The following is a 26,017-nucleotide window of genomic DNA, read 5'->3' as shown; positions in this document are numbered from 1 at the left end:
GATAAGTTTCATGGGGATGGTCAGCAAGTCGTGTTTTCCAGTGTGGGCTGGTGAAATATTACTACTCTGCGCCAAAATCTGAACTGTGGAGATGATGTGGGGGGGATAAATGCCAAACACAACTATGGTCTGTAATTTTTGTGTTTAGAAGAATAGGGACTTTTACTAATATGTCATTTGGCAGTTTCAGTAAGGTCGGACTGAAATTGATTTTTTTTATTCAGCTCCTTTGGAGCTGTGTGTACACTTCACTACTGATGAGCTAGGAACTGGCTGTCTTTTGATGGACATCATCAAAAGACTTCTTTCGGTGCTTTGCTACTGGAAACTGAATTTCCTGGAGGAACCCACCCGAGGGATTAATAAAGTTTCATCTAATCTAATCATCAGTAACACTTGCATTTACCTGCTATTTCAAATCAAAACGATTGCCTGCAAGACACCTGTACTGTGGTTCCTGTGTTTTTGGGAAAAGACACTGTTCATTTTAAACCAAGCCATCAAAATGTGATTGAAGTGCAGACTTTCAGCCTTAATTCAAGAGGTTTAACAAACGTATTGCATTAACTGTTTAGGAACATATAAACATATACACTGCATAGAGAATGTCACATCATATAGTAGAGCTAAAGAAAAATCATCACCTACTGTTATCTCCTGATCCATCCTGTCTCTGTCTGTGTTGAATATGGCACAGGTTTCAACACTATTCAAAATGCAGTTACTCATACTAGTTTGTGTCTAATATTAGCACTGTAAACACCAGCAGCCGTCAATGTCCACATAATTTTACTGAAGGTGGTTATGCATTGAGAGACTGAACTGAAAAACTGACCATATGTCAGTTTATTCTGATGCCATCTATATACATAGCAACGTGTAGAACAAAAAACTGCTGATGATTTTCAGACATATCACGATACACTGGCAGTAGTGTGTTGTTCTTTGGGTTTGTGTAATGTTGCTCAAAGCAGTTTCTGAGGTTTGAAATTTGGGCATTTTAAGCAGATTTTTTTTAAACAAAGTCAGAATCTGAAAAGCAGTGAGTTCAGACCGTGACTGGATGTAAACCAACAGAGAGTGTGAGACTATAGCCAAACTTGAGGTGAGACTTGGACAGAACTGGCCAGGCAGGCTGACAGCCATTAGCCAAACCAAACCCCAACTTAATATCACAATGATTTCATGGTCATTTCTTAAAGACACAGGACAGCAAGCATACTTTCTAAAAAAAGAAAAAAAGAAAAGAAAAGGCCAAATCCAACCACCTGGGTTTTCAGGCAGGCTACACTGCTCTCAGTCGTGGAACGTTATGGCAGTTTAAATTAGCAATGGTCCCTGATAATGCAGGTCAAAGACGATTCAGCCAGGTAGTCTTAGTCCAGTACACACAGTTATTCAAAAGATATATTTAGTCTGATTACTTTCCATGTTTACACAGTAAATTGTAACACTAAAGTGTATTTAAACTGTATATGAAATCATAAAAAGGGATAGTGCAGGAAAAAAGCAGTTAGGTCTGCTGTGTCCGAAAATTTCTTTGCTTTCACTGGCTTGAACATTTCCTTGGACATAAGCTCTATATTGTTATACAAAGTCCTCAAAGTCCAGAGTGGAATTATTTCCAAATGTTTGCCACTTTCTTCATGAGGTCAGTGTAATTCCAAACCATTTCTCTGCTCCCCACTTCTTCATTACTTCTCCCGATCAAACAAAGCATATTCTGAGTTCTCTCATGGTCTACCAAAAAGAAAAAAATGCAGTAAATAAATTCATCATTAAAAGTCTTGCAATCACTCAAAATCTTGAAAGAAATTCCCTTAGACTCACATATGTGGGGTAAGTGAAATTTCTTTTACTTGTGGTTCATCACGGTTCAGTAGTCCTGTGTGGATTAACAATTCAGAAGAAGAATGTAGTTCTTTTTTTTAATTTGTCCTGCATGCTTATCAATCTAAATGCACACGCTTGCAGTGTAACACTGTGTGTGGGCCTGAATAATGTGAAGTCACAGCTCAAAAGCCCATAATCTGCGATGTTGGAACACTTCATCATTCAGCACGTGTCCCTTTAGGGGCGGCTTTAAGTCTTCAGCTGATGCCTTTCATTATAACCTCCTGTAGCTCGACTTCTGACTTAATCAAAGAACAGCCACTCAAGACTTAGCTTGGGTCTGTTGAAGTGATGAAGTTTTTATTATAAAGAAAATGTATACACACAATTAGATTTAAAACACAAAGCATAATTAAGACACAAACCTCAGCTTTCAGGTTTACATTTTAATACTTTAAACCACTTCTGTCCCTGCTAACCTCATTCTGTCCAGTCATGGCAAAAACAATCTCTTGATCGAGAGCACAATGCAAAAGCACATGAGAAACTCAGAGATTTGGTGACACAACCAACTGTGGACAACTGTTAGTGATCGATAGGTTTACCTACAGAAATCTTTTACGATTTGTAAATCTTCTAGACAGATCTTTTTTAAGTTGAAATTCAGTGTGAGTGAGTTTGGGCTATCAAGGACTGATGAAAAGTGCAGTTACCTTCCAACTTAAGTCAAAATGAGAGTGTCAGAGGAAAAAGAAATGTGAAAAAAAAGAATAATTTCATTACAATAAACTCATTTTTACATTGTTCATTGAAAATAATAACACAATCCATCTTTGAAAGAGCTCAGTGAAAGGGCCTAAGGGCTAAATGTATAGGAAAAATAGTTTCTATATATAATATCACATGGTGCACACTGGTGCTAAGAAGAAAAAAAGGTTCTTCACCTTGCCTTCAAGAATGCCTCTTAGTTTTAAGAAAGCCTCCAGCTTCTGACAGATAAAACTATACAGATCTCCTCAAAGTGGAATCCACTCCATCTCCATCAGGATAATGGATTGGTTCGTATCGTTTATGACAAGCGCCCCTCGAAAAGGCACGGTTGGTAGTGGTAAAAGGGCCTATGAGGATTTTTTTTAGACACACCAAAGAGGTCACAGGAGCACTGGAAATGGCTCAGCTAGAGGTAATTATTTTCAAACTACACTTGGAATCATGTTTCTGCTGAAAAACATTTTCATTTATCACAAGTGGGCTCTTTCAACTGTCAAACAAAAGTACACAACCTATATTTATGGTGAGAACAGAAACAAACTTTGTGTGATGAAGACAGGCTAACATTATCTGCTAAACACTATCTGCTCACAAGCTTACAAACCAACAAAAGTAAGCAGAAGCACAAATCTTCTCATGATGTGAATGTATTCCTTTGTCCGACTGTCTCTCTCCTATCTTAAGATCAGTGAAAAAGGCCTTGGTTTGACAGTTAATAGTGTTCAACTTTGAGCCTCTGCTACAAGTCCTGGTGTCAGAGTGTTTAGTCCAAGAGGTAGATTAGCTGCTAATCAGATGAGACAAAGAGGGGTTCCTGCTTCCACACAGAAAGTCTTTATACCTGAATGCCAGTGATTAGAACCTAATCTGCTGCCAGGGTGGTCAGTATAGAAGACATTCGTGTACATATGCACTCACACACATGGATGCATGGTGACATCAGTAATCCATTATGAAGATTTCTCAAATTTCCTTTGAGTAAAAAGCAAAAACAGAAGCATGGATTTTTACACCAGATGTACCCAGAACAAATCTGAAACCTGACCTTATCCTTCAGGATCATAGAAAAAAACAAACAAACACCAAAATGACGGCCACGCGTCCTCAGCAGTAACACATAGCAAATTGTAAAGGTGGTGTAGTTCCTTACAGTCAAGTCCATGGAAAATGCTATTACTCATATTTGCTTGTGGTTTTTCAATATGACACAAAGGACGTGTTCATTAAACTAAGATGTCCACTTTTTGCTCCATAACATTACAGAGAAAAGACAAAACAGGAGAGGGGCTGGAGGAAAACAGGTGAAAGAAGAGTTTATTCAAAGGATCTTTAAAACAAGCACAGCCCATGTTACCATAAGTCTGTCCAGTGGATGGATAGTATGCTTTTGCAGCTTGTAGACTGGAAAAATCACCCTCGCAAATGATTTATGTTTGCCATTCACAAGACAGCAAGACAGCAACTAACCATAAACTGTCCCAGATCTGGTCTCCTGTCTTCAAAGGCAACAATATTGTAGCTCATTGTGCACAGTTGGAGTAATTTTGGTCATGCCATGGTCTTCGACCACTATTTTTACAAGTGTGACTCCAGGATTAGTTGCTTACAGCAATCATTATTATAAGTTCTGGCAAACCTTTTTCCCCTCTTGTTGACATAGTAATTCATCAGTGTTCATATTTAAATTTTATTTGATCTGCAAAGGGACATGTATCACCCAAGTTTCTCCAAAAGGCATCACTTCTCCTCAGCAGCAGCTTTTTTCAGGGTACTTATATGAACCACAGATTATATGAGATCATCATGCAATATAACCACCTGCAGCTGTTAAAATAAAAAAAAAAGAAGCTCACTGGGATAGCAAATGCTGTTCACTTATTTAACCTCTGCTGAAGGACTTCTATAAAACTACAGACATTAGTTTTATAGAAGTCCTTCAGTACTTCAAGTCTTTCAGTCAGCATGGGATTTAAAATGCAGCAATCTAGATATCATTGTTCTTTTCTCAGGCTATGTCAGTACAGAGCAGCAACCTGGCTGAAAATCCAAATCTCTTAGAGCCTCTTAAAGGCAGTCGGATTCGTCCCCGGTATATTCTGCTAACCGACCCACTGATGCGCACTCAAAGAGGCCAAGCTCCCAACCCCGGAGGCTCTGGCAGCACGTTCTGGCTCACTCTGCTCTGAGACAGAGGGAGTGTATAAAATGACTCCTCCAGGCAGCTCAGTGTGAGAAGAAGGCAAGCATGCTAGGAATATTTTCCAAATAGTTTTGCAAGGATGGGGAAACAGCAAGATGTTGGATAATGTTATGTGCCTGGGAGAATTTTGGTTTCCAAGCACCTTAAATGTACCAGAGGTAAGTGTTTAAAATAAAACTGTTTGGACACAATTTGGAAAACTGCGGTTTCACAGCTCATCCAAAGAATCCGAAGAGTTTGTATGAAACCAGGACTCAAAGCAAAATTCTCCCGCTGCTGCAGACCAGATTCCTGATAGCAGGGAATACTGGTAGATCCCCATTGCTACTTGGTATCTTTAAAATATACACTCCCCTTCTGACATCATTCTTTGATTTCTAAGGTTATTACTGTGTTTCAGTTTAGGTCAGTTCTGTTAGTACACTACATATGTAGCTATGTAGAATAAGACTTTTTGAAAGGTTAGTGTTGTCTTAGATTGAGTGAATGGGGTTATGTCAGTGAGGGTATCTGTGGTAATCTCCTGAATGAAGTTTGTGGAGTTACCCTTTGTAACTTTGGAGTAGCAGAAAGTAGCTGCTTCCAAGACATGATTGTAACACTTGTAACACATGACTATAACTGTTGTGGTAGCTACTGCAGCGTGATTATCAGCTGTACATGTTGTGCTTCTGACCACACATAAAACTAGACAGTTCTACAATAAAGGTGACAATTTAACACACATAACAATTCTAGGATAAATGTAATATGTGGTTTCAAGTGCAATCAGGCACTGTTAGCTAGGTAGCTTATATTGGCACAATCATTGGTGTAGACAACATATCTTCCTTTTACTTCCAACTGCACAGCCAAAATGGCGACCTTTGAAAGTGAGCAATGTACAGCATTTCATGTTCAGCAAATGACTATTATGAGTACTCAAACCAAGTACTTCTGGAGCACGTGTGGCTGTAGTTGACATTGAGGACACATCTCTCCATCGGACAAAGCATGTGTAAGTATGGAAGGAAGTAATGTAAGAGCAGCGTAAGTTTTACCATTCTATCAGGTTAACTGTCTAACTCCAGCTTCTTTGTTAAACTATTTTAGTAGTCACCTTTAGTTAACCCTGTTAGTTAGTTATCAGTGATATCAAACCCTAACCCTATGTTTTGGAGACAAGAAAGTCTCTTTTGGAAATATGCAAATGGTTTTTGTGTGTCACTTAGAATGATTGTATTTTCACCCATGATGGCCTAGACTTGGGATAACATTTTTTTCTAAATGTAGGTTCCTAAGATTAAGGTCATCATTGATGAAGATTCATGTATATTATGAAGGTTTATATTTTTTTACAGCTCCTGACAGTAGTTTACTAACAAAGAGTAGGTTTATATGTCTATATTTAGGATTACATAAATACTATTAATTCTTTCACCTTAAAGTGACCAGTTGATATCATTTATGACCCGAGGTCCATATTTACATGTGCCACTGTGATATTTTAAAATTGCCAAGCTGTTTCCAACCATGCATTTGTTAGTCTAATTCCAGACGTTTTCATAAGTCTTGTGATTGGACCATTGGTGTGATGGGGTTTTTTATGACTCAAGAATTATTCATATGTTTTGTACATTACAGATTTGGATTTTATTGTAATTTTCTACTTCTAACTGTTGCCTTGTAATGTTTTGCAGTGACCATGGCTAACAGATAAAGAGCACAAGATTTGCAGCTGCAGAGAGGTAGCTACTTAATACCTAAATTAGCAACGATGAAAATAGTTCAACCGATGGAAAGGAGTCAATTAAGTGAATTTGTTTTGCCTTAAAAATGACTGAAATCATGGAAAACAGAACAGTTACAACATGTGTTGTAAGAATGGCTAGAGCTTTGATAAACACAAATAAAGCCATTGAGAAGCATTCCACTTGAAAATATAAACTGTCATAAATGACCCCACTCCTGTCATTTTAGTAGTTAAAATTGCTTGGTTGCTTGAGGCTGAACAGAGTCAATAATTATAATTCCAGTTAAGTGAGGTTAAGGGCCTGTGGAGGACAGTAAAATGGTGGCCTTTTTCAGTGGGAAGCAAACAGAGCACTTGTAACCACCTGAAAAAGGTTAAATGCAAGGAGAAGGATCCAAGAAAAACAGAACGAGAGTGAAAGCAGTATCAGCTCAATATCTAGTAGTAGCTGCTCAGGGAATTTATTTGTCAGATAGTGAGAGACTTGGACCAGATGAACCTAGGTGAAAGAAAACAGATACAATCAGAGAAATGTGTGTGCATGTGCGTGTGTGCGTTTACAGTAGAGAAGAAAGGGAAACCTGTGAATGTCTGTCTGCAAGGAGCAGAGATCCAGTCAAGGTAAATGCTGGACTGATTTCAACAGCTTACTGCGGTTTTGCCTCAAGCTGAGCAGTCCAACCAAACTACAACTTTAAGGCCTACCGCAACCTCCAAGTTTGTTTCAGATTTTATAGCATCAAAGAGTCCAGTTCCAACATAGCATACACATAGGTTAAGAGTCTTTGAGCTTCTGGTTTTGTTACAGTACAACCAGTCATTTGTTGGCACACATGCTTGAACATTTATATGGCTTTTAGCCTTGGGTGAAATAATGATCTACACAATTGATTAAATCCCAGATTGTGCTATTCAACAATATTATTGTTGCTGCCTGTCAACTTTTTTAGCATATTGTCTCTCCAGTGAATCTCTCATCCTTTTTGAACACCATAATCTATCTGCCATGTGCATTTAGATTGCATTTTGCCTTTATCCTTATACCATCAGTCTATGGTATGTTACTAGCTGACACCTGTGACCAAGCACTTCTTTTCAGTGGGACTCGGTGTGTAAAAGGGCAGCCTGAAGCAGTGAAATATAGATGCCACACAGCCAGCAGTAAGAAAAAGACAGAAAGAAATACTGGCTGATACTGAGCACAACAACCAGTACCATAAAACACTTAATAACTGAGTGTTAAAAGACCAACTGAGGGATAACAACATTGCCTGAAATAAGCTGATAATAAATGTAATGTTAAGTGGGTTTATTGGTTTAGGAATGTACCATTTCACAATATAAGAGGAAGAAAAACACTGTGAGAGTGACTCACCTAGGCCTTTGGAATATGAGGCTATACTGTTGGCAGGCCAGACCCACAGTGGGGGTGTAAATGATGGGCATAAACCTTTCGATGTCTGACAAGAGCACCCGATAGAAGAGCTTCTCGTTGTGGTCCTGGAGCCCCATTAGGAACACATATCTGGGAGTGACAGAGAAGAAAACAGAGCATGTTAATCTTAAGCATCTTGACAAATGGTAGCTGCTAACCTAAGCTTATTGAAGTCAGATGTTAAATCCTGGATGTTTGCGAGAGACTATCAAGGAGACTGAGGGATGAGAGAACACTGTGTTCACCTGGCTGCAACAGTGCACAAACCAGGGAGATTAAAGGAACTGAAGCTACTGAAAAAAAACGAGAAAGAAGGAAAAGAAGAGAAGTATTCCCCCTAAAACCTGATTTGTGAAGAAATTTTTTACTTGTGTTCCAAATGACTGAAACAAATAAAGAGAATAAAAAATAGTTCTCAGATAACCTACACAAGCTTTTGACTGTGATTATAGATTTACTGGGAACTGAAGGTTTGCATTTGAACCAAATTAAGCAGAGCATGCCTGAAAGGGCTCTACTCCTGATCACAGAAGTTTCCATGAAGTCAAGAGCACAAGGGTGCCTCTTGTTGAGATGATAAAAAGCATGCATGGCCTCTCTGCTATAGGTTAGGCCACAGCACCTGCACAATGCACGGTGCTGACAGCTGCTCTTGAAGAGATGTGTTTTCATATTGATTAACCCAAATATAACCATAGAACGGCTTGCTTTTGCAGTATCATATAATTAAAAAAAGTTTAATTAATGTAGCCTTCAATGTGTTATTTACTGAAGACTCAAAAACCGTATGTATCTGTTTCCTACAGTAAGAACCAAAGTGATGAAACCGTGTCCATGACACCTGAGCAAACATGATCTGCTGAGGAGAACCAAAAACTACAGGAAAAAAAGCTGCCCTTGAGGTTTTCTGGGGGTTTTTGCTCAATGGATTTGTTTCAGGCGAAATGACAGATTCAAAACTTCAAAACTCACAGTACTAAAAAAAGAGAGTGGAAAATGTTACTCTGGGGCTCTTTGTCTGGCCAGAGTGGCATGATGAAAGCTTGTCTCTGTTGCTGAAACACTAGAAAGAGAGTCTGTCTTTTTAAAGGGAAAAGGAAATGGTGACAAAACAGTTGTGAATGGTTTGTTCTAGTTTATACTAATGGCAATCTCTAGGGCTGAAAATGAAGAGAACTTGGAAGTGCCAAAAGCTGCAATTCCAGAAGAGCTGATTCCAACAGACTTTCACGTAAAAGCTCACAGATTTGCAACAGAAATTCCTCCATAAATAGTGACAGTTTCTGCAAAATGATTTCCTGCTTAGCAGACTGGTTGAAACATTGGCAACCTTTCACCAATCTCTTTGAGAATGATTGCAGTCAGTCCAATTTGACCTTGACTAACTGAAGACAGGTTGCTTCCCACCAGGTGACTTGCTTTATCGCCTTGCAATTTAAAGCAAGTCACCCACAGCCTGAGGGTGTTGCATGATGGGTGACCGGTTGGTACCCAGAGGTTACCAACTGCAATTCATTAATTGGCAGGTGTGCTGACACAGTCTATGGTCCACACTTAAAAGACACTGAAATGTTTTTATACTCATATAAATAGCCGTTAGTAATGTCATTTGCTGATAACATGTGAATATTTATTTTTACCTTCAAAAGCTGCTATGGAACAGTACAGAACCCACATCAGTGCCAGGGGGAAAAGTAGAGAGTAAATTATGGACTTGTAAAAAAGGAAATTAAAAGATTTCCTTTTAAAAGAAAATTTAAGCAATGGCTGAGATTAAAGCTATGTAAATTAGTTTTTAGAGTTACAGAAAATCATTCACACTCATCAGGTTTTTCAGTTTCATGCAAATAGCAGATAAGCTGTGTCAGATATATAAATTTCCCTCTGGAGTCAATAAAGTTATTATCATTATTATTATTATTATTCTTTTCTAGAAAGCTTTCTAGAAAGTGTCTAATTGGCTCCAGTTTTCATCAACACAAACCCACTGGCCCTGCAGTAAGAGCATACCTGGGTAGAAAAACACACAATGGAGCACTGTCAGTCATGGATGGGCCTCCCCAGAGCCCGGAGCTCGACATTATTAAAGCAGTGTTGGATCTTGACAGAGAACAGAACAAAAAGCAGCTAATGAAGAGTTTTAAATGTCCTTCAAGAAGCCCGGTGAACTATTCCTCAAGACTACTTAAAGAAATGACAAGAAAGCTGCCTCAGAGAGTTCAGGTGTTGAATAAAGTTCATGCAAAATATTGACTCTCAAGTTCTGCTTTTGCCTTATACACTGTATTTCCATGTACAGTGGGGCAAAAAAGTATTTAGTCAGCCACCGATTGTGCAAGTTCCCCCACCTAAAATGATGACAGAGGTCAGTAATTTGCACCAGAGGTACACTTCAACTGTGAGAGACAGAATGTGAAAAAAAAATCCATGAATCCACATGGTAGGATTTGTAAAGAATTTATTCGTAAATCAGGGTGGGAAATAAGTATTTGGTCAATAACAAAAATACAACTCAATACTTTGTAACATAACCTTTGTTGGCAATAACAGAGGTCAAACGTTTACTATAGGTCTTTACCAGGTTTGCACACACAGTAGCTGGTATTTTGGCCCATTCCTCCATGCAGATCTTCTGGAGAGCAGTCATGTTTTGGGGCTGTCGCCGAGCAACACGGACTTTCAACTCCCGCCACAGATTTTCTATGGGGTTGAGGTCTGGAGACTGGCTAGGCCACTCCAGGACTTTCAAATGCTTCTTACGGAGCCACTCCTTTGTTGCCCGGGCGGTGTGTTTTGGATCATTGTCATGTTGGAAGACCCAGCCTCGTTTCATCTTCAAAGTTCTCACTGATGGAAGGAGGTTTTGGCTCAAAATCTCACGATACATGGCCCCATTTATTCTGTCCTTAACACGGATCAGTCGTCCTGTCCCCTTGGCAGAAAAACAGCCCCATAGCATGATGTTTCCACCCCCATGCTTCACAGTAGGTATGGTGTTCTTGGGATGCAACTCAGTATTCTTCGTCCTCCAAACACGACGAGTTGAGTTTATACCAAAAAGTTCTACTTTGGTTTCATCTGACCACATGACATTCTCCCAATCCTCTGCTGTATCATCCATGTGCTCTCTGGCAAACTTCAGACGGGCCTGGACATGCACTGGCTTCAGCAGCGGAACACGTCTGGCACTGCGGGATTTGATTCCCTGCCGTTGTAGTGTGTTACTGATGGTGACCTTTGTTACTTTGGTCCCAGCTCTCTGCAGGTCATTCACCAGGTCCCCCCGTGTGGTTCTGGGATCTTTGCTCACCGTTCTCATGATCATTTTGACCCCACGAGATGAGATCTTGCGTGGAGCCCCAGATCGAGGGAGATTATCAGTGGTCTTGTATGTCTTCCATTTTCTGATGATTGCTCCCACAGTTGATTTTTTCACACCAAGCTGCTTGCCTATTGTAGATTCACTCTTCCCAGTCTGGTGCAGGTCTACAATACTTTTCCTGGTGTCCTTCGAAAGCTCTTTGGTCTTGGCCATGGCGGAGTTTGGAGTCTGACTGTTTGAGGCTGTGGACAGGTGTCTTTTATACAGATGATGGGTTCAAACAGGTGCCATTCATACAGGTAACGAGTGGGGGACAGAAAAGCTTCTTACAGAAGACGTTACAGGTCTGTGAGAGCCAGAGATTTTCCATGTTTGAGGTGACCAAATACTTATTTTCCACCCTAATTTACGAATAAATTCTTTACAAATCCTACCATGTGAATTCATGGATTTTCTTTTCACATTCTGTCTCTCACAGTTGAAGTGTACCTCTGGTGCAAATTACTGACCTCTGTCATCATTTTAGGTGGGGGAACTTGCACAATTGGTGGCTGACTAAATACTTTTTTGCCCCACTGTATGTTTCATTGTGTGTGGAATTTAAAGAGAGGCAAAAGTGAGATGGGATGATCACATTTGTTACTTTTCACAATATAATCCTTTCTTTCTTTGGTGGGCTGAGAGAAAAGTAAAAGATTTGAAAGTAAACTGGTCTTCATGAGTAAAATCAACAGAGATCCCGAAACACAAAGAAGGGCACGGCTGAGAAAAAAGGTGGAAACTGCGTCGACACGTAGCTTCAGTTGAGCACAATAATAGACATTTTACATTTTTCTTCAACATTTTAATGACTTCAATTGTGACTGTCAGTCATCAAACAGAACCACACAACTAGTTACGTCTCCATAGAAAATCCTAATAATTTCCTGTGGGGTGATATGGTTTGATCTGATGCTGGCAAATGTTAAGAAAAAATTCTTTATCCATTTTTAACCTTAAAAGGGAGCACACTCCCACACCCAGGAAACAGCAATATTTACAGTACACACTGCTTTATAAAGCAGTATCCCTGCTGACTTATTGGATGCATTGTTTCCTTTAAAGTCAACCTAGTGGGGCAGCTGACTTAGGACCTCATCTATCTCTTCCTTTATCTGTCTTAGCATGAGTGATCAACAAGCTCTGCTCAGCCTTGGCTCATTTTAAATCTATTAATGCCTTTTAACAACATCACTGGATGTGAAGTTCCCCTTCAGCTGTACCATTTTATGTCCTGCAGTATTGTGCTTGGCGAAGGCTTTGAACATCCATTTCCTGTGTTGACGGTGCAGTCACAGCAAGCATTCGAGTCGCTCCATCATCTCAAATGGCAAACGCATGTGCTCACAGTGCCGTTTCTCTTTTTTCAAAAAATTCAAAACCAAGACAAATTCCACACGTGGGATTAAAATAGTATGGGAAGATGACATTTTGAGTTATGCTCAATAAAAAAATGAATGACAACGTCTAGCGTTAAACACCAAAGAAGGATTCAGAGTCACAGGACAGACTGTATGTAAACACAGCATGCTCGAGCAACGACAGGCAAAAGCAGTCTGTGATCTACGAGAGCAAAACTCATAGTTTGGAAGATGCTCAAGTCCCGGAGAGATTGTAAATGACACCGATAGGGCATGGGAATGGCAATGTCAGGCTTGTAATAACTGATTTTATATGCTGACGCTGCACTGTTGCTATGGTGAGAAATGAGGAGGCTGTTAAGAAGCTATCTACAGTAATTCCTGCTGACCCTGAATCCTGTCTCACAAGCATTATAGTGACAGCTAACTAGAGCAAGGGGAAGCTTCACAAACACATATTATTCAGTGCGCTGCAGATAATTCAAAACAGTAAACCAGACGATGACTTTGACTGATCAAAGAGCTCGAACTGAAATGTTTGCAAATGGCACTTTCATTGCACAATGGTAACAGCATTGAGTCTAATGAAGCATGTAAAACTGTCTGCACTTTTCATTTGGACCACATGGAGGGTATGACAACAAGAAGATCTGGCAGGAGAGATGGGGAGAATAGCGTGCAGGTTTGTTAGGTAACATCTATGGGGTTAGGAGATGGATGTGGACTTTAGAGGGGTGGATCACTAATCCCTTCCGTGTCTTGAAGGCTTCCAGATGTGGAACTCTCTGCGTGCACTAGGAGGATTAGTTGAAATTCAACCCTTCATGGGCTGCTGATTCGAAGCTGATAAGGTGGGTAAGTCATTGCAGCTTGACTGTGAAGAGATTTCCCATCTGTGTTAGACTGTGCCAGTCTCACCTGTCCAGATCATCTCTCTTCATGTCATAGTTCTTGAGCACTCGCAGCAGCTGCATGTCCTGACTGGCGAAGCAGGGAGGCAGCAGGCCGTGGATCCCCACCTGGAGACGCTCCTCCAGGGAGAAAGCCATGCCCTACAAACACACAGGCACAAAATAAACACACAATCAAAATCCACTGTCTGCCATCATAATAACACACACACATGACCTTCAGACTGGGCGAAACCACTGACTGAGTCCCAACTATCTGGTATAGTAAGCATACAGGAATGCAAAAGTCTGTTTTACTGAGCTCTTAGTATTTGACTCTCCGTTAATGGCAGGTAGGCATTTTTGGAATTTTCTAAATGAATCATAAGAACCATTTAGACACACACTCATGCATCAGTCTCAGTGCATCCCTATGTGTGAGCTTCATGTCTGACTCAGCTCCTCTGTCACTTTTCATTACCCTCAGCAACTTTTCCAATAACATTTACTTACCAGTCACTGTGCGTGTCTGTTACACTGTTACTGTTGACCCTAAACAGCAATACTGTGTATATAAAAACATTTTATGCCATGGTCTCTGTTTCTAGTTTTGGATTAAGATATTTAGCTATGATCCGTGATGGCTGTTCCTAATCCAAAAGAGAGCTCACTCTGGGGAACCTGTGTGTATGAGGCAGAGGCAGCTTTCTGCAGCACCGAAAAATTGAAATGGATTACATTTGAAACAGCAGATGAGTGTAGATCGATTGGTTCAACCTTAATTACTTTCTTTAAATGATAGAATTATTTGTGTTTTTCTGCATGTCCTGCAATTAAAGCAGCACTAATCATCATGGTGTGTGTTGCAATACTGCTGTGAAATGTGAATAAATGAATATTTTATGGAACACATTCACCACTTATTTGTGTTAAGGTGGGTTAAACTTGTCCTCAGCTCCGGCTGACTGCTTGCTCTCAGACGGGCTCCTCACTCTCAGATATGCCGCTGCTAACTCACATTCTGGTGTGATGTCAACATTTACTGACAAAGCCACGTACATAACGGGGCTCAGGCTAATGACCTGTTTCAACTTTGACCTCTGCGTTGGCTTTTATCTTGTTCACCCCCTGACCTGAACTGGAATACTGGAAAAACATGCATAAGTGGAGCATACAAAGAAGAGACTGATCACACTCAGGAGAAGTAATGCATCTTAAAGTGACAGTAGAAAGAGGTGGGGTACTTTGGATACTTCAGCTCCTCTGAAAGGATGGCTGTCCCCAAAAAACCCATAACAAGCATCAAGCCCACGTTTAAGACTGGAACAGCTTTGACTATTCTCTGCAAGTGAGGCATGATACGTCGAGCATTTTCAATCCATAAAAGTGCAGCGACCTCAGAAACCTCAGCTTCAGCACGCCAGCTACTGTTGCTGACTAGTAAGACAGAAGCGAAGCCCGGCTGTAAACGTCCCTGTGCTGGTTTCCATCCCCGGGCCACCAACTATTTACATGCAACCCTGCCAAACCTCTGGCACATTTATGTTTCTGGTTATGTTAAAATGGTTCTGAAGTTGTTAAAAAAAGGCACTTGATCACAGGACCCGCTGCTAAAGAAAAGCAGCAAAGCATGAGACACAGAATAATAAAATTCTGCAATTTTGACGTCACGTGAACCATCAGTGCTGACCACAGACACGCTTCAAATTAGCTTTGCATTATTTGAATAAAAAAGCAGATGGTTTCCAAACTGTTGGTTTTAGATTTAATCTAAATGATTCTGGGTAATGAGGCGAAAGAAACAAGCAAAGACACGCCTTTGCCCTTTTTGGCGGGAGATCTGAAAGAAAAGGATTTTGTGTTTTCTTAATTACCTACCAGCAAGCAGGAATTACTGTATGTAACTACATAAGTTAACAGCATGTAAACATGAAGTCTCATAAATCTGTTTTCTTTTTTTTAGTGACAGTACTAAATCTAAACTTGACTCAGGGAAAAACAAGGCATCAGTCATTTGAGATACTGAATTATGCACCCCAATCCGTCCGTCGTTAGCCGAGGCTCTGTGTAGCCTGTACTTAACGGACCTCAAAAGGACAGAAGCAGTTCTGAATTACAACCTTCCCCAATTATCAAAAGAGATTTTCTATTTTTCAGAGAGCCAGCTGTTCTCATCAGACTCTATGTGAGTTTGGAGCAGCAGCTGGACATGTCTGCAGCAGCAGACTATGCGAGAGTCTTAAAATACACACGGCAAAATGAGCTTAATATGAGCCTATAAAATCAGATTCCTCACAATGTTCCTCCATTAGCTGAGATTCACTGGCTGCAGCACACACTGGTGTCCTCTGGGGACTGGCTGCTTTAGACACAACTCACATTTGAACACTAAAGTTAAAAAACACTCAACACACACCCACATAAACAGACAAACGGGAGCCTTTAATTAGCCGAAACATGCTTTATTTGCGCTGGCTTACACTTCCTTTGGGAGAAATGGTTTTCTTGCACAGATTAACTGAGCAGATTTGCACACGTCTAGCTCTGTAATTAGCCTGCCCAATTGTGCGCTTACGTCCTACTTTCACAGTGCTTTCACAGCTCTCAGACTCATTAGATTTCACTTTCACACTGTCAGATTGTATGTGCAGGAAGGGTTTTAAAACAGCATTTGCATGCTAACTGAGTGATGTTTTTGGCTGCTTAATGACTCAAATCAAACACGCCCAAAACTTGTCCTGACTGAGGACATTTCTGCTGTTGTTCATTTCAGGCTATTTACAATACGCATGTTCTATTTTTACCTCAGTTTACAACAGATACACATCAGTCATGAGACTGTACTTTAAAGAGCCAACATATTAGTGCACTTAAACCCAGCGACACCTATTTTTGGTACTTCTAAAGAACTTTTTTTACATGCTAAAGTAAGCTGATTGTTCCTTTAGTACGAGGAATGCTATCCACTGTGGACATTAATAAAGGATGCACTCCATTCCTGCATGCACTTTGTCGCGAAATCGATCAATGTAGAGCAGTGTCACAAACCACGGAGGCCCCAGAAAAGTGCAATCAAACATTGAGTTTATTAACAGCCTGGAGAAAACATCAACATATGTCTTTTGACCAAAATACATGTTGTGGACACTTATAAAGCAGTGGGGTATGATGCAGATTATATGGCAGCAATAAAAGAATTTCTGTATCTCCACAACTTCCAATGTTAGAAAGTAACAGAGCAGTTGTGCTTATAGTCTTGTGTTGAATCTGGTGCATGTATCTCCACTGAACTGCAGCTGTTGATGGCAGCCAGCAAGCTTATAATGGGCATACTTAATCCAGTTCAATTCATTTGAGTTTTATTTATATCACAGAGCCAAAAATAATACAGAGAAAAGCCCCAATAATGGAACAGCCACCTATGAGCCCGCACTTGGCAACAGTGGGAAGGAAAACTCCCTTTTAAAAGGAAGAAACCTGTAGCAGAACCAGGCTCAGGGAGGGATAGGATAAATGTTTGCCTTACTCTGCTCTGCTGCCTTGGTGAGCTTTGCAAAGCAGCACATGAACCAGTTGTCCACCTACTGGAAGACTACTTCAGCATGGTTCAGGCTGAAACAGCAGTTGAGACTGCCACATCTCGTCTAGTTCGCAGACAGGGAAACAAAAGACAGAGATATAATAGTGTGGAAGGAAACTTTGCAGTCAGATGTGCACGGCGTACTTTACTAAGGTGGATAATAAAATTAAATATAAAAAAGTAGGTCATCAAATATAATTTTCGCATAATGTCTTAATCTGTTCGCTTTAGGTCTCAGGGTCTAAAGAGAAAAGAACAGAAAAAGAAAAATACACCAGAAAAAAGCAAATATTGAATTTACACTGTACAATATATCACAGCTCTTGCCCATTGCCACGCTTCATTAAGAATAATTACCGACATGGTTCAGAGGCAACCAGTTTCACATGTGAAACAGATACCATCCACTAAGTCTGGCCTTAAATGACCAATTAACATCCCTGACAAAGGATCGAGCAGCTCAGCAGTCCAGAGAGGGGAAACACTGTGCTCCAGAATCATTTCATGATTAAAGATAAAACCTAGCGGCCGGGTCAGACCTAGCCACTTGGGACAACAGAAGAAGAGTGCAGGGGTGGGGTGCATAAGATGGCTTTATGGTAAGAAGGATTAGCAGTACATGGTTCAGAGAGTTTGGCAGGGCAAAGCATGGGAACCACTAACACCAGATTTGACATCTTTTTGACTCATGACTTGAATATTGACTCTGCACCACCCGTGTTGTCAGCATGACAACAAGAACTGCCAATCTCTTCAGTCCTGGCGTCTTGTTTGTCTTTCCCTCAACATGCTTGTCGATCGACCTAATAATGTATAAAGAAGACCGTTCTCTCAACACGAGCCAGGGTAAATACATTTAAGGAATGGTGGCCTGAGCTTTCATCTAACAGCGGAAAAGTTAAGATAGCTGCACATGGAGAAAAATGTGGACCATTGCTCTCCTTTAGTCCAACCGAAAGTTTGCAGAAGAATTTCAACCGTCACTCACATATATAGCTCAGTTAATTATGTAAGAAAGTCTCAAACTAAATGACGCAGCATGCTAACAAAAGATCCACATATTCTTAATAGAACAAATATCAACATTTGTCTTCACTATATTTTCTTGGTTTATATTCTTTAAAATGAAAGTACAGTGACAAACGTAGACACTTGTGTATACACACAAACCATCTCTATGTTTGTTTGTCTAAACACAGGTTTCTGAGTTTCACTGCTGCTGTTCGGGAGCCCTAAACTGGGCTGGGCGGGATAAACCCTAGAAAGCTTCCACATGGCCCTAACCACATCTGAAGTGCCCGCACCCTGTGCCAACACATGTGATGCCCGCAGCCTCATGTTCCAGAAGCCGCAGTAGCAACCTTAACCTGTAATCTACCCACTGGGCAGTGCCAGCTCTTAACCTTGGACTGGTGCCATGCCCACCCCTAAACACTCAGTGGATAGAGGAAACATCTAATTAGATGCCAGAAGGCTAAACAACAGAGATGAAAGTACAAGTCCTTTGAAGCTGATAAAATGCCTTTCTGTTCTTCCTATGGAGTTCAAAGGGTGGGCTTGGTGCAACTTTTCAGCATGAAGATTTAGAAACCTAAACATTCTGCTGTCTCAGCCTTTTAATTTCCTTCAGGCCACTACCACACAGAGTTCAGTCTAACATTGAGCTTTTAAGGTTGACAGTAAAGCCACTCCCTTCAATACAGCCTTCAACTATTCCTTCATGTAGAAATTCTTTAATGTCACGAGAGGAGAGGGCTTCTTATCCCAACAATAACACGGTCCAGAAACACTTTCTCACACTGATATTTCACTGTGAAAAGCATGCAGTGAATGCTGTATGATGGAATTTCCTGCACACGATGACAAATTACAAACATGAGTGAAACAAGTATATGACTGTCATGCATTCAATGCAGTGTGATATGAAACAACTGTTTCCTCATGGGGCTGATAAAAGGGCTGTATCTGCTGGGACAGGCGAAGCATTTTAAAGCTTAACAGAGTCATCAAGGATAACTTGATTTGAACTAACTTATATTCCGAGGTATAAACAAACATCAGATCCAGTTATGTTACGCAAAGAAACAATGTGATATAATTAATAATGTAAATGTAATGTTGTAGTTCATTTTGGGGAAACTGAGTTCTGGCTGCTGAAGTGAACAGAACATAACAAATCAAAGCCTTCCATCACATCCACCAAATCAGATAATCATGTAGGAATTGAGCTCTGTATTAGCTGTAATGTGAGCTGAAAAACCAAGCCCACCGAGGAAGCAACCCAAAAAACGACATCAGAAAAACAAACAAACAAGGAAAAACAATTCTCCCTTCTGACATCTGTACATGTGGGAGACTTTTTAACTCTCTTATTTAACTTGCATTACAGGTTAAAGCTGCATTTTTAGTAATGTGACTGCTTGAGTAACAGGTTAGTGCCACCAGCTCTTTCCCATATTTCAGTGTAGCGGAACACAATCTCACAACCATGCCTGTGGTGTTATTGTTTTTACTGGCATTTTTGTCAAATATGAAGCTGTCAGGCTGGAGAAAAAGAGGAAGGCCACAGAGAAGATTCACGAATGTAGTGAAAGATGACATGCAGAGGATTGGTGTGTCAGAAGAGGATGCTAGGGACAGGCTGAGACGGAGGCTGATGATCTGCTGTAGCAAGTACCGACACCATTTAATATCATAGACGCACGTTTTATTTTTAAATAATAGCCAGCCACACAGACTGAGTTTCATTTTTCTCCATTTCTTATTGTGCTCCCTGAGCTTCAATGTTTCTCTTGCAGAGACAGCCCCTATTGAAAGTGACCAGAGCCTAGCACGAAACGGAGGCCTTTCCCCATTGAGCCTCTCTCAACCACAATCACAGATCAGACAGGGGGACAAAAGCCCACAGGCCTTCGACAGGGAAAGGGCTCAAATGTTTGGCACTGAGATAAGACCTGGCAGAGATGTGTGTGGTCACAGAGCACTTCTCTATTCAGGGCTGTGTGGGAGAGGGAGTGTGGGAGAGCCAAGGCAATACACAACATGGCCTTCATGTACAACATGTTTAGCACATAGCACAGCATAAACTGCTGGATGAAGGTGGTGTATAGTGATAGACATCTTAACCCCACTTCCTCTCATCCATCTGTTGCATCCTTTTTTCTGCCTTTTAAAAAAAATGTTTTTCTTGCTGTTGCAATGATTCAGCAGTATTTATGAGAGCTGCAAATGTAGAGTGAAAAAAAAATAGAGCAGAAAAGGGTTTGTACATAATAACAGGTAAACCACATCATATACACTGTAAAGCTATAAAGGCAAAGAGGTTTATGGGGTGTTAATGCATGTCTTTAAAAGAAAACTAAGGCAGAGTAAGCTTGATTTGCAAGTCATAAGTACAGTAAGTCTCTAATCTGAGGGTTGGGCTGGGAATCAAGTAATCTTTTAATTGCATGTATTCAGGATCCTCAAAGGTTTGATGTTTTGGCACTATTTGACCCTTTAATAAAATAAATACTGGAGCTATTTTAAACATGTCAATAACATTTCATTTGCCACAAGTCATTGAAAAGTAGAGTTTCAAATCCTTTTAAAAGACTGTCTCAGAGACTACGGTGCTGTTAAAAAGTATTTGGCCCTTTCAAGTTTTCTTATTTGTTACACTTAGATGGTTAAGATCACAAAATGCAGTTTTTAAATTATGATTTTATTTATCAAGGGAAAAAGCTATCCAAACCTAACTGATCCTATTTGAATTTAGCTTACTAAAAAAATGAAATAAATAAATACTTCACAAGGGGGACAATTACTTAGGTAGGTTTGGATAGCTTTTGTCCTGTAATAAACAACATCATTATTTAAAAAACGCATTTGCATTTACTCATAATAATATCAAATCGACTAATTTCAAAATTCTCTAAATTATTATTTTAATGCAAGAAAAGCATTCAATAACTTGTCTGGTTTCCCTTACAGAACTCCTTCTTTTAGAGAGTTCTGGGCTGGATGGTTTGCTTCCCTGAACCCTGCTAGCATTTTAGTGAGTGAGTGGGCGAGAGTGGTAGGATATATTTCACAACTTGGAAAGCAAAAAGCAGAAAAACTTTATCCTGGCAAAAAGAAGACACCCTTTTTAAATGGCTGGCAATACAAAAGTTGACTTTGAATAGACCTGAAATAAAACTGCAGAGGGGGGTAACATTTGCGTAACATTAAACGGCACTGTGAGAAAGTCATCTACAGCGGTTAAGTTCACCCACACTGCTATTACACCATAGACCAGTGGATCTGGATTCACTTCGGCTGGTGATGTCAGAGCTCCTCAGACCAGCGATCTCGCTGCAGCTGACCAAACAGGGAACAGAGGACTGCTGAGGTTGTTCCCATAAACACCACCACCAGCGCCATCTACTCTACCCCTCTATTACTGCCACGTGTGCGCCCCACAATGCAGCTTAGACTCATACAGTTAGATGTGAAGCCTACAGTAGCAAGTAGGACCTTAGTTAACTATGTCAATGTGTCTGCTAAGCCAAAAACAATGTTTCTTTTCCTTGCATAAAAAAAAAAAAGTTGCCTTGAAGCTTAAGAAATACCCACGTAGACATCTCAATTCCTGAACCTGAATACAATATGTGCCCCAGACGTGCCGAGTAATCCCATTCAGACTCCAAAACACATGCAGGAGACTGGTAAATATCAAGAGTCAGCTGAAACTGAATTAGAAACTTGCTATCACGGGAAGCGTCCTGATGAGTTCATTCGGTTGGCTGACTGTGACCCACACCGGGGGAGACTCTGGCTAACAGCTGAGGGAAAGACTGAGTCATACGCCTCCTTTTCCTCCATCACAGTTGCAGTGTTTAGAAACACACACATACACACACACACTATAAAGAAATAGTGATTTTTAATGCAAATTTAAGTAAAATCATCATAAGCACGTACAGCTTGTGCAGACAATGTGCACAGGGTTTTGTACGTACTTCACAAGCACACACACCACACTCAAAACTGTCCTAAGACCTGGTTTTGAGGCCCAAAAACATGAGCAGTGAGTCAGTTTAATCTCGCCACAAGAGAAGAACCACGCCGCATGACGTCGTCATTGTCATTGTCATTGTCATTGTCATCATCGTGCCATCCTCTTGTTTAATCAATAGCGGCATGTATGTCTAGACGCTGTGAAAACAGCTGGTGGGGGTAAGACAGTAGATATCCCAGTGGAATGACAGATTTATCCCATTGTTATCATAGCTGGGATTAGCAGATAGAATCCAAAGATTAGAAAAACAAGGAAAAGTGACAAAAACAAGGAAAAGAGCGGGAAAAGAAAGAAAGAACGTAGGGGGCACGGCTGCTGTTTTATGAGGTCAAAGGCAGAGTGCTGGGGCAGCCAGCGTTTGGCTGGTGGGGTGACTGGCTCACTGGATGTAATGGGCCAGTAGTCGCAGCTATTTAAGTCTGTGATCAGTCAGCCGACCAGGATTGTTATATAACAGCAAAGCTAACCACCACCACCACCGACACACTCAGCTCAGCCTCTCTCTGGTGCTGCCACGTAGGAAAAGAGAAAGAAATTTTATAATAAGCTGAGCTGTAAGCAGAACTGAACTCATCAAACTTCTGCTTGTTAGTGGCAAAAGCATCCTTAGGCTGTCATGGGGCAAATTTTGATATAAAAATCCAAACTCCAGTCCCTTTAAAAATATTACAAACATTCCTCCTCCTCACTCATAATTTCTCTCTTACCTCCCATCTGACTCCTCTTTCTTATCTATGCATATCTTAGAAAAAGCAAGTAGTCTGTGTATGTATGTGTGTCTGTTTTAGAGCATGATCATCATTTAAACTCCATATGGAGTTGGCTCATAAATGGTCTAGGGTTTCAGAGTTCTTTATATCCTCAGGCAAAAAGAAAATCCAAAAATCTTGGGTTAGCCATGGCTATCTGGGTCAGCTGAGCCTGAATAGCCTCCTTCTCCTCCTCCTGCTTCCCTGCACAGGAAATAATCCAAAGTCCGCGAAGTTGCGGAACACGAATCTTAAATTCAAAAAAAGTCACTGAAATAAATGTTCGCTGGGTCCAACATGGTCAGGTCATTCTGTCACAGTCTGTGGGAGGCAGACTGTATGGATGACGAAAAAGGGCCCAAAATGCAGACACCAAGATAAGCGTAAATAACTTGAATTAACAAAAAGCAAGTCGTTTAATATGGCTGATAGAGAAACACAAAATAATACATGGGGCAAACAAAGATGAGAATAAACAGTAATCTAAACTGGCGAAACTAAAAAGGAGCATGGAGCATGGAGCATGGAGCATGGAGCATGGAGCATGGAGCATGGAGCATGGAGCATGGAGCATGGAGCATGGAGCATGGAGCATGGAGCCCAACAGACGACCTGACACTGAACAAAGGAGGACAGAGCACTTAAGTACACAGAGAGATAATGAGGGGATGGGAACAGGTGGGACCACAGCTGGGACAAATCAGACCTAACGAGACGGGGGAAGCAAAACTAGACACACCGTACATAGGACAAGGACTTTCACAATAAAACAGGAAACAGAATGGAAAGCAGACATAACACGAACGTGATAACATAAGACAAGCAGCATGAAGCACATAAAGGGTGAAGGAAACTTAAATACAGGGGAAGAAAACACAAGAGGAATCTAAAAAACAAATGAACTTAGCTAACGTAATGAACTTAAACATCAACATTAAAATAAACTAAAGCTTAAAACGCTGGGTCAACAGACCCAGGAATGTGACAAGATGTATTTTGTATTTTGCATTTTGTAAACTATAGTTTTATGTAACTTTCTTTCAGTCATTTTCAGCAGACATCTTGCTAAATGTTAATCTGTTAGCTTGCTTTGGCTGTTGTCCCTATGGTACTTACACTGAAGACAATAAGCTAAAAGAAATTAGGCAGGCTCACTAACACGTATACATAATGTGTGAGCCCTGCATTCTTTCTCTGATTTAGCTTTTTTTCCAAGCTTTGTGGCATTAATCACTATAACTTCAACAGTAGTCTGTAGCTTTGATCTTAAGTATTAGAGCTGGAAAGGAAGTAGGTGGAAAAAGAGAACAAAAACAAGTGTTAATACCCTTTCATAGTGCAGTCTTCAGCATCTAGCAGTGCACAGCCAACAACCTGTGGGGCACTGTAGAGGTGTGTGATGGTGTTCTTGTGTATATTTTACACCACTGTAAGAGCGTAAGTGTGTGATTGATGAGGGATGAAAGAGAAGGAAAAGAGAAAGAAGGAGTGAAGGGCTAAATGAATGCATTCATTCATGCCACCGTGTGCATGCATGTGTGTTTTTGCTCACTCTGTGCATTTTAACTGCAAATCATACAGCAACCATAAATTTGGATTGAGGTGTGCACTGACTGGTTCTTGGCCAACACAAATAATGACCCCTTATACTCTACTGATGACCTTTTCCCTGTAACTCTAGGCTCCTTTAAAAATATTAGAAACATTCCTCCTCCTCACTCATAATTTCTCTCTTACCTCCCATCTGACTCCTCTTTCTTATCTATGCGTGTCTTAGAAAAAGCAAGCAGTCTGTGTATGCATGTGTGTCTGTTTTAGAGCATGAACATCATTTAAACTCCATATGGAGTTGGCATATAAATGGTCTAGGGTTTCAGAAAGGGAAAGTGATGTAGGTCTCAGTGTAAACCTAAACCTGCTGGATACTGGAAACATACTTCACAAGAATACCTTTCCTGATTCTGAGGAAGCAAGGCTACTTGCATCACTGCACCCATTGTTCAAAATGGCCAGGGGAGTCATCCTTTTCCATATAAATTCTATAAGCATCAGCAATCAAGTGGAAACACCAGCAATATTAGAAAACCTTGCATCCTGAAACAAAGGCCTGCTCTTAGAGAAATGTGACCTAAGCTGTGTCTGAAAACCACGCCACACCCTGATCCTCACTAAACCTTGGTAGATGTCCTCAAAAAGGACTGTCTGCACTTTACAGTTTGCTTTTTAAGAAACAATTTTTAACAAGCATCTGTGAAACCGGCTGAATTTTTAACTACACATTGCTCAAACTGGACAAAAATGCTTATTTGCTGAGGACTATTCTCAGCTGTGGGTGAATATACAAAAAGTCCTTCTAGAACACACACGAGCAAAAACTGAAAAGGGCTGAAAGTGGCCTGTTCTAAAAACAAAGCATGCCGGTGAATCCTGGAAGTCTGTGCTGCTATTTAACTCAATTCCAATAAGTCCATGTTTGTTTCATCACTGATATAAGCAGCAGCACATATCAGTAACCTGCATCATGTGTTAAATGTGTCTCTAAAACATGCCTCTTAAAATAATCTGGATTAGAAGACTGGCGTTGCCCCAAAAGTACGTTTTAAAAAGCTCCAAAATAAGTTGTTTCAGACAGTGGACTGACTGAGGAGCTGTAATTACCTGTGTGGCTTCGGAAAAACAAAAGAAAAAAAATCAATCAAAGAATCCACTGAAATGAAGGGAAGCATAAACACTTTGACTGACACAAGGTTAGCACATGTTCACTGGGTTTAGGGGGGGGGGAAACAGCTACTAAAATGCCTGTACATTTTGGAGAATGTACACAGTGCATCAAAAGCCTGTGTGGTTAGACATTTGCTTCAGTCAAGCTAAACTGTTAGTCTCAGTAAACAAAGGACAGGGAGACAGTTAACAAGTCTGAGGCAGGAATGTGATGGCAAAGGTCAGAGATGTCTGTGTGGAGTTAAAGCTCACTCGTTCATTTCAGAACTCCACACATGGCAGATAATTATAGGCTAACTGGACCGACCGTGGACTTCAATAAATAGGAGTGGGTTTCTGTTAA

The 26,017-nt window shown here is 40.5% G+C and overlaps 1 protein-coding gene across 2 annotated transcripts in view; it reads right to left on the bottom strand.

The window, feature by feature from the left end:
• me1 (malic enzyme 1, NADP(+)-dependent, cytosolic) overlaps positions 1–26,017 on the bottom strand; it is an 85,019-nt gene that overhangs the window by 44,758 nt on the left and 14,244 nt on the right. For both annotated transcript variants that reach the window (XM_026183894.2, XM_080307856.1), the window contains exons 2-3: positions 13,612–13,745; positions 7,912–8,061 (exon numbers count right to left, since the gene is read on the bottom strand). In XM_026183894.2, coding sequence (XP_026039679.1) covers positions 7,912–8,061; positions 13,612–13,745 — 284 coding nt within the window. The remainder of the gene's footprint in view (positions 1–7,911; positions 8,062–13,611; positions 13,746–26,017) is intronic.

The sequence above is a fragment of the Astatotilapia calliptera genome, chromosome 11, assembly GCF_964374335.1.
Source record: "Astatotilapia calliptera chromosome 11, fAstCal68.1, whole genome shotgun sequence".
Classification (NCBI taxonomy): Eukaryota; Metazoa; Chordata; class Actinopteri; order Cichliformes; family Cichlidae; genus Astatotilapia; species Astatotilapia calliptera.
The sequence above is the reverse complement of the archived record's forward strand: the minus strand, read 5'-3'. Positions and strand labels throughout refer to the sequence as shown.